This window comes from Corvus kubaryi, unplaced genomic scaffold (genome assembly GCF_017639235.1).
Source record: "Corvus kubaryi isolate FWS band 111438036 unplaced genomic scaffold, C.kubaryi_AGA036_p1.0 split3-73, whole genome shotgun sequence".
Lineage (NCBI taxonomy): Eukaryota > Metazoa > Chordata > Aves > Passeriformes > Corvidae > Corvus > Corvus kubaryi.
In genome coordinates, this window is record NW_024582091.1 from 33,519,144 (window position 1) to 33,531,495 (window position 12,352).

The window sequence follows — 12,352 nt, forward strand, 5'->3', positions numbered from 1 at the left end:
GTCCAACACATGCACCTACAAACACATGATCATGCATACAGCTTTACGTTCTGCGGTTTGCAGAAGAGTCAGAATATACAGCACTATACATTGTTTCAACTCAAAATTGATTGGCAAATTAAGAAAGATGCTGTTCAAAAGAAATTCCTTGTGAACTATTTGAAAAAAACCAAAAAGACCCAGAGAAAACCAGGGATATAGCTATTTCGTTTCAATAAAAACACTGAAGACCATGGTGATGATGACCTAAGATTCAGAACGTTTTGTCCGGCATGTGGTGGGGGTCACTCTTGGACAAAACACAACAGTGTGGAACTGGTTGCTATGACACATACCAAACACAGTTATAGTGAGGCATAGAGCTTTCACACCACCATCCAACCCAGCTCTGGGTTCAGACTACTGAGGTCTCTGACCGAAAGGAGACAGAGTTGTATACCGTTCTTCTCACAGCGGGAGGTGCTGACGGGGATCTGGATGCCCATCTGGAAGGTAGGCGTCGATTTGCTGGCCGAGCGGGACGGGAGAAGCCCTTCTCACTTGAACATTTAGCTGGCACACATATCTAGAACACAAAGGCAATTCCTTGCTTTAACAAGTCACAGCTTTTGTGGAATGCAGCGGGAATGCAGGAAGACATTTGCGGTGACCTCAGAACAGGTGGTTGGAAGCTATTAAAAGGAGTGCAGCAATGCCCAGAATGCAAAAGAACAGCTATTTCTATGTACAGGGATTCTCACATCAGTTGTGGTTTAAAATACGTGAAGACAAGTGTCAGACACAAGTAAAGGTATAAAATGATAGTGCAAGACAAAACTGACATTTGCCTCTTATCTCTTAGTTTCTGGAAGTTTTTCTGTCAGTGAATGCTGTGAACTATTCCAAGTGTAGAACTCAGAATACCATCTGATATTACTGGAGTATGATTTACATACTTTTCAGGCATTTTTTGGTAGATCCTATTTCAGGAAACTCTGTTTCCATTAGTTCAGTGTGAAGCTGTTTAACTTGGTAACTAATTCAAAATGGCTATGTGTTAATACAGTGTCATGTCTACCTGCAGAGACATAAATGCAGAGGAAACCCAACTGATTTTGACCATAGCTATATTGATGTAAATTGGAAATAATGAAAATAAACCCAGTACCTCATGCCACATGTAGTTCTTTACATCTCTGTGACATTAATTCTGCTGGACTTAAATGGTAGATCCTGATCAGGCAGTATTCTACACCTAGTTTCTACAGATAGAAATGACAATATAAAATGTGAGCCTGTGGAAAAAGTCATTATTCCTTTCCTCCATATTCATTGATGAAAATTTGTTTGCCTGTCGAAAGTTTATTGGATGAAAAAGAAATCAGAAGCTTCATGGCGTTTTTCTTTCTGTGCTGAAGTAAAGATGTGCCTGTTAAGCAAGACATTGCATCACTGCAAGGCTGTCAGAAAGACATGCAGAAGAAAATCTGCATGGTCAGATTCTCAGCTGCTTCAATCCATATAGCTCCACTGAAGTCTGTGAATTTGTGACAGTTTAAGGCATACCAGCTGACAGCCTGAACCCATTTAAGTTTCTCAGCTCAAAACACACCTGCCTTATCTTTTTTGAGATTCCCAGAGGCATGTCTCTTTGTGCTTTTTGTGGACTTTTACAGAACCTGCAACTTACAGTGTGTTTTTCAAACCATCTGTTCGCTTTTTTATTAAGAAAGAATGTTGGCAAAGGCAGTATTTCTAAACTTCTGAAAATAAACTTCAGCCAAATATAAATTAATTAGTCATGCCAAGCTCTTCTGTTTCTGTGAGCCTATGCTTGAATATATAGGAGAATCTGGAACTGAGACATGAGTAAGAGAAGGTTACTTTATTAATGGAAACTTTATGGAGTCACAATACCCCTTGTCATAGGCAGTTCCAAGGAAATCCTGAACCAAAGAGCACCCTGGATACTGAAGAATGCTACCTAAGACGTCTAGGGTTTGGGGCATGGCCAAGTTTGCTTAAGTCTTATGGGAAGTCTTATGACATAACACATCAGCTAAAGGAAGGAGAGAGGGTGTTAAAACCTGATTGAAGTTCTCACTAGTTCAATCCTAGCATAACTGCTCTGCAGTAAAAAACTAGCTTTACAGAACAGCAGCAGGGATCAGAATCTGGCACATGCCTTCACTGCTCATTCTTACTTACATGCTCCTGCCTTCCCACACCTCTATAATCTGCAGAGGCAATGCTCCCGATTCATCCAGATCCTGGCCTAACATATCTATTTTTACATAACTATTTACGATGTAATGTTAGTCTGCCCCATTTTAGAGTCTGAGGCTTGTTATGAAACAGAATTGTTTTGTTTTTGCCATTCTCATGAACCTTACCTCTGGTAACTTCTGTCTCTCTTTTCCTTGCTTGAGTTGCTGCCCAATATGCCTGGCTGAATTCCTTGGAAAGTCTTGCTTTTCTTGCTCAATCTGGAGCATTTCTAAATACTGACTCAGTGTCTCACAACCCCCATTGGTGATTTCAGAATTTGCCTGTGCCCACTTATCTTTGCAGCATTTTGCACTACACGGAGAAGTTGCTGTTGATTTTTCATAGGTTTTCAAAAGCTTTTCAACAACACCATAGTTCGACCTTGAGTCAGCTGAACGCGGGCGACCGGATAAATTACTTGGTCTCCAGTCATGCTCCTGAAGCATGTGCCTATAACCACTAGTATTTGGAAGTCCATTCAAGTGTTTTTGCTGCCCTGCTGTCCTGACAGCTTTGCTGGGGTTGCTAGTTTCTTGCTCCTTTGCTGGAGAGAGTTTGGGATTTGAAACACAAGATGTATTTACAGTTTCTGCCCTGCTAGTAGCAGAGTCACACAGTGGACCACAGGGTTTGTGATCTTCTGATGCTGCTTGAGGCACCTGATTTTGTTGCAGAGCACTGTTACCTTTATCTGTGTGAAAGACAGTCCGATTAAACTCATCAATCTTTGCTGCTAGCATTTCATTTCTTTGGTTCTTTCCCAAAGTATACCTGGTGTCTTCCAAAAGATCATTGTGCAAGGTAGCAGGGCCATAAAAGTCATTGCTGTAAAAAGGGCTGCTGTGAGACTTGGTGTTTTGTTTCTGGTGCATCTTGCTGCTTTGGACCATATTTCCATCTGAACAACTCTTTTGGGCTGACAGTGGGGAAGACTCATTTTTATTATCTTTTCCAAGCTTGCCCATATCAAATGCCCACGTGTTGTGGCAGAAACTTGTTGGAACATTGCAGTCATTTTCGGTTACAGGTATTGCAGCAGTTACCATCACAGGGACTTTCACAGCCTGCCCTTCATTTGCACAGGCTGCTGCAGCTTTTTTCTTGTTTACAGGTGAAGGATTCCTCAGTTTCCCTCCATTCCAACAATCCGGAGCCTTGCAATTGCTTTTGATGCCTGGATCTCTTATTGGTGCTTCTGAAAGCTGTACAACTGCAGAAAGTGAGTTTGTTAGGTGCCGAGAAGTGCTCCGTGGAGGAACTGGTGGAGCTTCTTTCTTTTGCCAAGGTCTGAAATCTTTTCCTATGTCACCAGTAAGACCACTGTAAGAAATGTCTTTCAAAGCCTTGGTGGACCTCATCAGATTCTTCCTATTATTATGTTCCTCTGTTTCAAAAGCAGCTGAAGTCTGTGATTCATTGCTGGACACATGGTTCATCTCAGGCAGAATAACTGTGTTTTGGGTTTCCTCAAATTCCCCCAGGAAAGGAAGTGACTTCATTCTGGAAATAACAGAAGAGGTGTTTTAGGGATGAGCAATAAGGAACCGTCCAGAGAACCTCAGCATGGATTAATTCTCCCCAGGAGCAGGTGTTTTAACACTGGCTACTTAAAAAGGTTTGGGAGCAGTTTTGTTGCAGCTGTTATACCCAGAATAATCGAAACACACGTGAAAAATTTGAGGAAAGGTCAACAAAGGAATTTGTATTCCTTTCCTTTGCCACTAAAATTCTTCTTCTGAGTTTTTTAGATGGCTGTTTTCTTATCTATGCTACAGTAAGGACAGCAGGATCTTGTTCTAATGACTCTTGAGTCTGCCTGACTATGAGCTGAATGAAGAAAGCTGTAGGACACAGTGTATCCCTTGTGTAGGTTTCATAACCCTACACATGAGATCTGTCTTTTGAGATCTCTTAAAAAAGCACCTTTAGAAGTTATGCATCAGCTATCAATCTATTTGCTTTAAAGATACAAACAGCAGCCCAGCTAAAATAATAAATTAGTGACAGACGTTCAACTGATCACATGGTAGAGTGTGAGAAATCCCTCTGATCTTTGGGAGCATCTGAGAAGATCTGAGAATTTCTGCACAACTCAAGAGACAGTCTGGTTTTTGCTAGAGAAGACCCTGAACATTGAATTTTTAACACGATGGAATGTTCACTGGACATACTTTTCAGGGTCTGTCTTGCCATCTTTCTATTAGTACAGATGTATGGTTGTTCTTCCCTCTCTTGCCTTCTTTGTACTCTTGGATCATCAGTTCCTGACACATCCCCCATGCTTAAGGCTAGATTTGGGCTTTAAGTAAGAAACTTCCCAGCATGACAAACCCATACAGTGGTTGTATAAACCCATACATATGTTGTATAAAACTACATGGAAATGGGGCCAGAGCAGACAGAAATATCTGTTCACTTTCCCAATCCTCTGTACAGCACTTAGAAAAAATACAATTTCATCTCATACAAATAATAATCTGGATTTGTAGGTTCTGTAGATAAAATCCATTTTACTAGTAAAACATGCCTTTGTATCCTATTTCAGCATATTTCATTTGAATGTTTTATGTTGAGCACTGAAACCCTAGGAGGGTAGGAACTGCCAACTACTAATAAATCCATCAGCAAACATGCCTTCAAAGGGAAAAGCATAAGAAGCATTATTCATTTTCTTCCTCTAAAATGAGAAGTCCAAACATGTTTTTACCTTCTGTGATTGGACTTCTTTCGAATTTCCTCTTGATAGCTGCATAATTCTTCACTGACTCTGGCAAGTTCTTTAAGAGCCTTTATAAATATAAAAAACAGTCCTTTAATATATACATTTTAAATGGTATCTCCAGAATTAGTTTGAAACTTGTGGTCATTTGCATTTAAGATTCAGAGCAGAGGGAAGTAGTACAAGAAAAGATACAAAAATGCCCCCACCTTGTGAACAGAGGTAAAGAGCATACTGTTAACACATTTAAACAGTGAGAAGACACTCACTGATAGCAAACCTAGGAGGAAGTAGAGACAGTGACTTGTGGAAAGACAAAATCAGGGAGATCAGTTCTTTAGCTTAACCTGGCAGGCCAAAGTCCTCAGTGTTTTACTCCCCCTTGTAACTGAAACATGATCATACTTCACTTACTACATTGAGATCACCAATATAATTCTTGGTATTTTTCTCGGAAGTTTTAATGCTGAGGCTGTTTTCAGGTTCCTTGTGGTTCTCAAAGGCCAGATTGTCCATTAACAGGGTATTGTTTCTGCTCTTGTCTCTGGGTTCTTTCCATTCGTGTCCTGTTATACCAAGCAAACTCCCTTTCCCCATTCTGTCATTTGCCACATTGTGTTGATGGTTCAGCTCCACTGTGTCATTCTCTTGCAAAGTAGGGGAATGCATGGACAGCTGCAGCATCTTGCTCTGAATGGCCTTGCTATCATGGACGGTCATATTGCTCTCCCTTCTAAGTTTCACCTCCTGGTAAAGCTGAAAAGACAATAGAAATTCTATTAAATCATGGTATTGTAACGAACTGTATGGCAAAGCCCCCATATTTATCTTCTGTTTTAAATGATGCTTCTCTCAGTAGCGCTGATTAGAAAGATTCTATACACATGTTAGTAGAAAAATGCTGAGTCACCTAGTGTGATAGTTCACACCATGATTTCCACAGGATAAGGAAAGGGCTGCTACCATTCTCAAACTCTCTGCCATAGTTTTAATGTATGGCTTCCACCCATGGCTGGGACTGGAAGCGATCTCATGAGATAACTGGCCCTGCCTTGAGCCAAAAGCTGGATGGTTGTTTTACAAGTAATATCAACACACTGTGGTGGACACAGTGATGTGATGGATAGGGAATGTGGGGGAATGTGAGGGAGAAAGAGTGTTCTGGCTATGTTACAGCCTATCAAAGTATGTTATTTGAAGGAGGGGAAGTGAATTCTCATCAAATACAGTACCATCTGCAGTAGAGCAGACTCTTTCAGTTCTCAGATAAGTGGAATTCTTCCCTATGACTGGAGTGATAGGTCAGTACTGCAGAATGGTATTATTTGGCAATGTCCTGCAACCCTCTTTTTCATGCTATCTGCTGAGGTCCAGTGGCTTCATTAGAAATGAAGAGGTGTTAATTCTGGTCACCCAGCACATTCAAACCAGGAACTGTGGTAAATTATAAATTAGAAACAATAGCAACATCATAAAAATCTCTTCTGCTTACAGTGTAATTTCCAGTGCCAAGAATCCCACTGCTCTTTATAAACATTCATTCTTAACTTGCTCTCACGAAGAAAGCACACAGGCACCTCTGAACAGCCATCTGCCTGCCCTCTCAGAGTGCACAAGGCCATCACAACAGCTTTTGGAAGGACAGTGGAAAAGAATAACAACATGAAGGACATATGGCCATTTCATGGGTAGTGCTGTGGCTTAGAAGTATTCTCACGTTCAGAGACTTAACACTTGACCTCATCCTGGGTTTTCAAATTTCACTCCCAAAGACCAGCTGCTCATGGAAACTGAGGGCTGAACTTTGCCATTTCCAAGAAATAAGAGCCTCATACAGATTCAGCTTACCAGTAAGAAGGAAAGATACCACCCCATAACTCTAATATCAACTCCTAAACCCCACAATTCTTCCTGAAGGAATTAAGTTACGTTTGGTGGGCTAGAGAAAACTACCAAAGTAAAATTCAAGCTAAGGGAACACAAGTATTATCGAGGAAATCCTTCTACAGATAATGGCATTTGAAAGGTATCTATCTCTCCTTTTCTCCAGCCATGTGGCTTTTGGAGAAGAAATGTCAGGCATCAGAAATCAGCAGCATCTATAGACACAGCTTAAGAGGGGACCTTAGGATTCCAGTGATCTTGGGGTATCATCTGCAGTTTTGTTTGGCCCTGCAGTAGCCAGCAAATTGCTTCATTCACTTCCCCTCAGCCCCATTCCATTCTTTATCTCTTTTTCTGCCTCTGTCATGCTTTCCTAATCTCTGTGCTAATAAAGAATATGATGAAAACAGTCCTTGCTGACATTGTCAGATCTACTAATAGCCAGAATACCTTTTCATTAGCATCATTCCAAACCAGTTCTTATACCTAAGAGAATGAAATTCAACTACATACACAGATCGCATTACTAACTTTTGGAGCATTCTCAGCCTGGCAGTGAAATTAGGGAAGATGCACAGAAAAGTCCTAACACTAAAGACAAAATGTGGCAAAGACAATCATACCAAAGTCTGCAAGAACTGTGGGTAAAATATAAGAGACTTGACATTATGGAGTTCACCTGCAGGCTGGTTTAATGGGCAGTGTATGGCTGCAATTCCTTTAGCTCTGACTATTTTCCTTCTCACTTTCATGTGAGCCATTTCTGCCATACATTCCTGTGTTGCTCAGCCACAGGACAGTGCTGGCAGAGAGCAAGCGAAACCATGTGTATATTAGATGAAAAACGTGGAAAGCTCACTAATGAAAAAACTTGCCTCTGTAGGCTGCCCAGCAGACTCAGCTAATGCATTAGAGAGTGTCAGAGGGTTTGGCTGAAGGGACAATTTGAGGATAAAAGAATAATAAATAATTGCTCTGACTATTTCTGGAAGGAAATGCATTGCAAATGGCAGGGACTGTTTGCTAGTATGTGTAAACACAAGTGGTTTCAGAACTTTCATGCTATTTACTGGACCTGTTTTCTGTCCGAAAAGTCATCCATAAAAGGAACAGGTTCTAGCCAGAATAATTCTGTATCACACAGTATTTCATATATATATTATTTTTAATATTACCATTTGCCCCAGCAGGCCTGTGCCATCTAAATCCTTTTGGCTAGACAATTATGATACCTAAATTTTTGTTTCTAAATATGCACTTCTCTAATCCCCATATTGTTCAGTATGTACTTGAAAAAAGCATGTATAATGTAGGCAGCATGGCTCATGCCCAGTACATGCACCACAGTATGTGCACCGATAATCTCATAGCACACAAAGCCACATTTCACCTCCTACTTTGTATTCATGACTACTAAATGAGCAGTTGCAAATACTGCTTAATCCCAGGATTTTCATCCTACCATCAGCTATTAGAAACTTCCAGTGACACATAAGAAATAGGATACAATACAGAAAAAAAAACCCAAAAAAACTGAAGTGGCTCCATGTCACTTCACACCAAGTGAAAATGAGTGCTCAGATTTTTGTTTAAAAGTACCTCTTCTATTTTCTTCTGCATGACCTTCCATTGACATTCCCATTCTTTTCTTTCATTGTCAAATCTCTCCAGCAATTCCATTTTTTCTTTATTCCAGTTCCTCTCGGTATTCTCCAGTTGTTCACGCAGGTCCATGGCTACAGTCTGTGCAACAGCAAAGACAGCTCTGCTTTTTTTCTTTCTTCTCTGAATGTTTCCTGGAAGTTTATGAGAGTCAGTCTTACTTATGTTTTATTCTAGCTTTCAGGGAACAAAGACAACCAAGAAAATTCCCAAAATTCATAACTCAAATGTACTTGCAGGAGACAGAATTAACACGATTGCTTGCCATTTATCTGGAGCGTGACTGAAATATGGATGAACTAAGCAGTATAGGACATAAACCCAAAGGCAGAGATGCCCAGTCTGGAAAGGAGAGCTGGAACACCCCACATTCAGCATCACAGAAATCAGTAACATCTGCCATAGCAGGATCTGTACCATGATCACTTTGCATCTTTGCCATTACTCTTCACTGTAAATGTGTTTTCAATGAATTCGAGTCCGTATAATACTGAATGGCACTTCAGGACCTTGGGATCCTGCAAGATCTGCCCTTGAGGGTGAAAGCTATTTTTGTGTTAGTTCAAAAGACAACTGCCAATGTAAAGGTATCATGTTTGCTCACGCACTCCTTGCACACATGCAAGAAGCATGACAGAGACTGTTACATTCTTTTGGCAATTGAAGACTGTAAACTTGATATATGCAGGGAATTCTCATGGCTACAGGAATGCTTTGGAATTCATGAAGGAAGGCAGGACAGGAAAGCTAACAACAAGTACAGACATATACAGTAGAAATCATTTATATATAAAGGACAGTGGGTCACTAAAAAGGGTTCAAGAATTTTGGTTTTAGAAATCTAAATCTATAAATGTTAGTTTCAGGACAAGCATAGGGAAAACTAGAAAATATTCTCTAATAGCACTAGCTCCAGTCTTGTTCAAAACCTTTCTCAGAATATTTGAATAATTTGTGCTTCAGTTTCTTCCCTTCAGAAGTCTTTAGCATCTTAGTGTCTGTAAATGAAAAAACTATTAATTGAACGACTAAATAGGCATGTTTTAAGGGAAATATTTAAGATCTGCTTTTCTGACTTTGGAGCACAGCAGTTACAGGTTTTATAGGCCTGGTGTTCCTCTTGCTTTCTTAGGCTTTACACTAGAAAATCCACTACCATCAGAGCATTTACTATGCCAGCAAGGCTGAAATAACACTCATTAATTCAGTTATGATGGCTCCTGTGATATAATGCCTGGTGCACAGGCATTGATACTTGAGTTTGTTAACTTCAGCTCTCAAAGCCAGTTGTTGGGTTACCTAGGTGGACGTGGAATCTAGTTCCAGTAGTAAAATACCTTTGCACTGCTTTCTTCTCCTGGCAGAAACCAAATAGGTAGGCACACGAATTATCAGAGAGTTAACTAGGGATAATCCCAGTTTACCTTCCTGCAATTTGTTCATTTTCCTGACTGATAATCAGTGATTGTCAACTCACAGGAACTGCTGATTTTACTTCCCACATTTTCTATGATATAATAAAAACTCACTCCTGAGCAAAGTTCTTCCCCATCCTGTACATTACTGGCAAGTGTTGCTGATTCAGCTGTGGCTACCATGTAATCACCATGTACCAGTGTCTGCATTATTTCAGCTGACTGGGAAGATGATGCCAAACTTGGAGTCAGCTTCTTTCATGTACAAGTAAGCAGAAGAGCTCAGATGAAACCCAACAGGTTGCTCAGGACTTTGGGTCATAGGAAGCCCTCCCACAGGATCTCCCAAGCCATCATGGGCCCAGCCTTAACTCAGGGCTTGCAGAACAGTTTACTCAAGCACCTGTCTTGGAGTAAAAAACTTGTCTCTGAAATGACAATCTGTCCCTCAACTACCAACAAACAGATTTCAAACCCTTCTTCTTTGCCCTGCCTAAAAACATACAGAGCAACTTCATAAAACCATAAAATTCCTTGAAACTAGGAGCTGCTGAAAGACAGCACAGAATTCTCGTCAAAAAAGAAGCCAAGTACTGGTTTGCTCATGGCCTCTTGGGGAATGCAGCAAGGCTAGAGAGACTGCACTTCTCCAGGCCAGCATTTTGGCTTTGTTCCAGACTCCAGTAAGCGTTGACCAAAAAACACTTGCAAAAAAATTCTATTACAGTTAAGATCTATTGCAATTGAAGCATCTATTGCTAATGAACTTTAAGAACATTGCTGTACTTTCTCACTTTGATAATTGAAAGGTTGCAGTTTTTAGCACCGTTGTTTTATTTTGGTTTTGGCTACATTTATGTCTTTATAACCTTTCAGGATACCTCTGAGAAATAAACAAAAGTCAACTCTCTGCTCCACTGTAATACTTATACAAATATATGCCAGAAAAAAAAATTTAAAGACCCCCATATGTAAATGCCATAAAGTCATGAACAAGACAGGCAGACATAATCTGTCAACAACTTGCACAAATGGCGATTTTGCTAGTGCACTTAGTAATAATGACCATGCTTTAATCAGCCACACATTACTAGAAAGGTCAATACTGTATAGCATATTTGTTTTTACACATGCAAGAATAGATATAATATGTACTCCTTTCAAGCATGAATATAGCATTGAAAAGGCCTCTGGTGTTTCCTTAGTGCTGGAAACTACTATTGCCATGTTGGCATTCATCTTAACAATTTTCAAATTGTTTCATATGGAACTCTGATTATAAAAAGAGACTGAAGACAGTCAGAAGGAAATCAAGTCTTGAAGAAGGATAGTTACAGAAGTTACAGATGGTCACTTGTAGCTCTAAGATCCACAAAAAGCTTGTATTGTTTCTTAGGCTTCTCAGATTTCCTCTTGACATAAATTCTGAGAAGAAAACTCATGTTTATTGATGTTAGCAGCTGGATGACTACACAGCTTCACTGCTGTCGTACAGTAGATCAGTTCCTCAGAGACTTTGACTCCTATTTCTACTTCTCTTCCCCCCACTCCTTTCTTTTTTCTTGGTGTTTCTTTTGGGTCTGTTTGGGGTTATTTTGGTGGAGTACATAGTGCAGTCTTGGTAATACACCCTCTGTGTGTACAGTGCACCGAGATTTCCCCATGAGTATTTCACGTGGCTTAAGCAACCCAAAGGCATGTAAAATGCCACATTATCATTTGCTCTGTGGATCAGAACAATATCTGTGCTCTTGCAGTATTGGCAATTTCTGCATGTCCTAGACAAGGTCAGAAGCTCATTACAGCAATCAAATTAAGCAAATAATCAATTTTGTCTGCATCAGCTGTATTTTCCCTTAACTTTTCTTTTAGCCCTTCCTCCTCTAAAGCAAAAAATGTTTTAAGCAACTATTTGATGTTAGTCATTATTCCTCCATATCTTACTCTTCCTCTATCTTACATATTAAAAATGCAAGACAGTTTGCAAACAACCTCTAGCAACTTCTGAAAATAATCTGCTTGACATCAGCTGAGATGTTATTTTTCAACATAGTTTAATCAGATTGGATGTGCATAATCATTCAGATACACAAATCTTCCCTTGTTTTTACAGAAAAAAAATGCAATCAAATTATATTTCCAAATAAGTGCTGTATTTTGGATGACTAGGAAAATTGTAAACATATGTATTTGTTCAATTATAAATGTGTGCCATGTGTCACGATAACACGCACTTGATACATAAAAAGAAAGTACATTTGAGTGAGAGAAGGGAAAGAAAAGAGAGAGGGAGAAATGAGAGACAGTGAAAGAAGAAAGAAAGAAGAAAGAGAAAGAGAGAAAGAAAGAAAAGAGAAAGAAAATAACAGAAAAAAAGAAAAAGAAAAGAAAAGAAAAGAAAAGAAAAGAAAAGAAAAGAAAAGAA

The 12,352-nt window shown here is 39.7% G+C and overlaps 1 protein-coding gene across 1 annotated transcript; it reads right to left on the reverse strand.

The window, feature by feature from the left end:
- Positions 1–253: 253 nt before the first annotated feature.
- KIAA0408 (KIAA0408 ortholog) lies at positions 254–5,686 on the reverse strand. Its single transcript, XM_042016654.1, has 4 exons — positions 5,381–5,686; positions 4,955–5,034; positions 2,373–3,747; positions 254–289 (listed from the first exon to the last, which is right to left on the reverse strand). The coding sequence occupies exons 1-4, from the start codon at positions 5,684–5,686 to the stop codon at positions 254–256; spliced, it is 1,797 nt and encodes a 598-aa protein (XP_041872588.1).
- Positions 5,687–12,352: the final 6,666 nt, after the last annotated feature.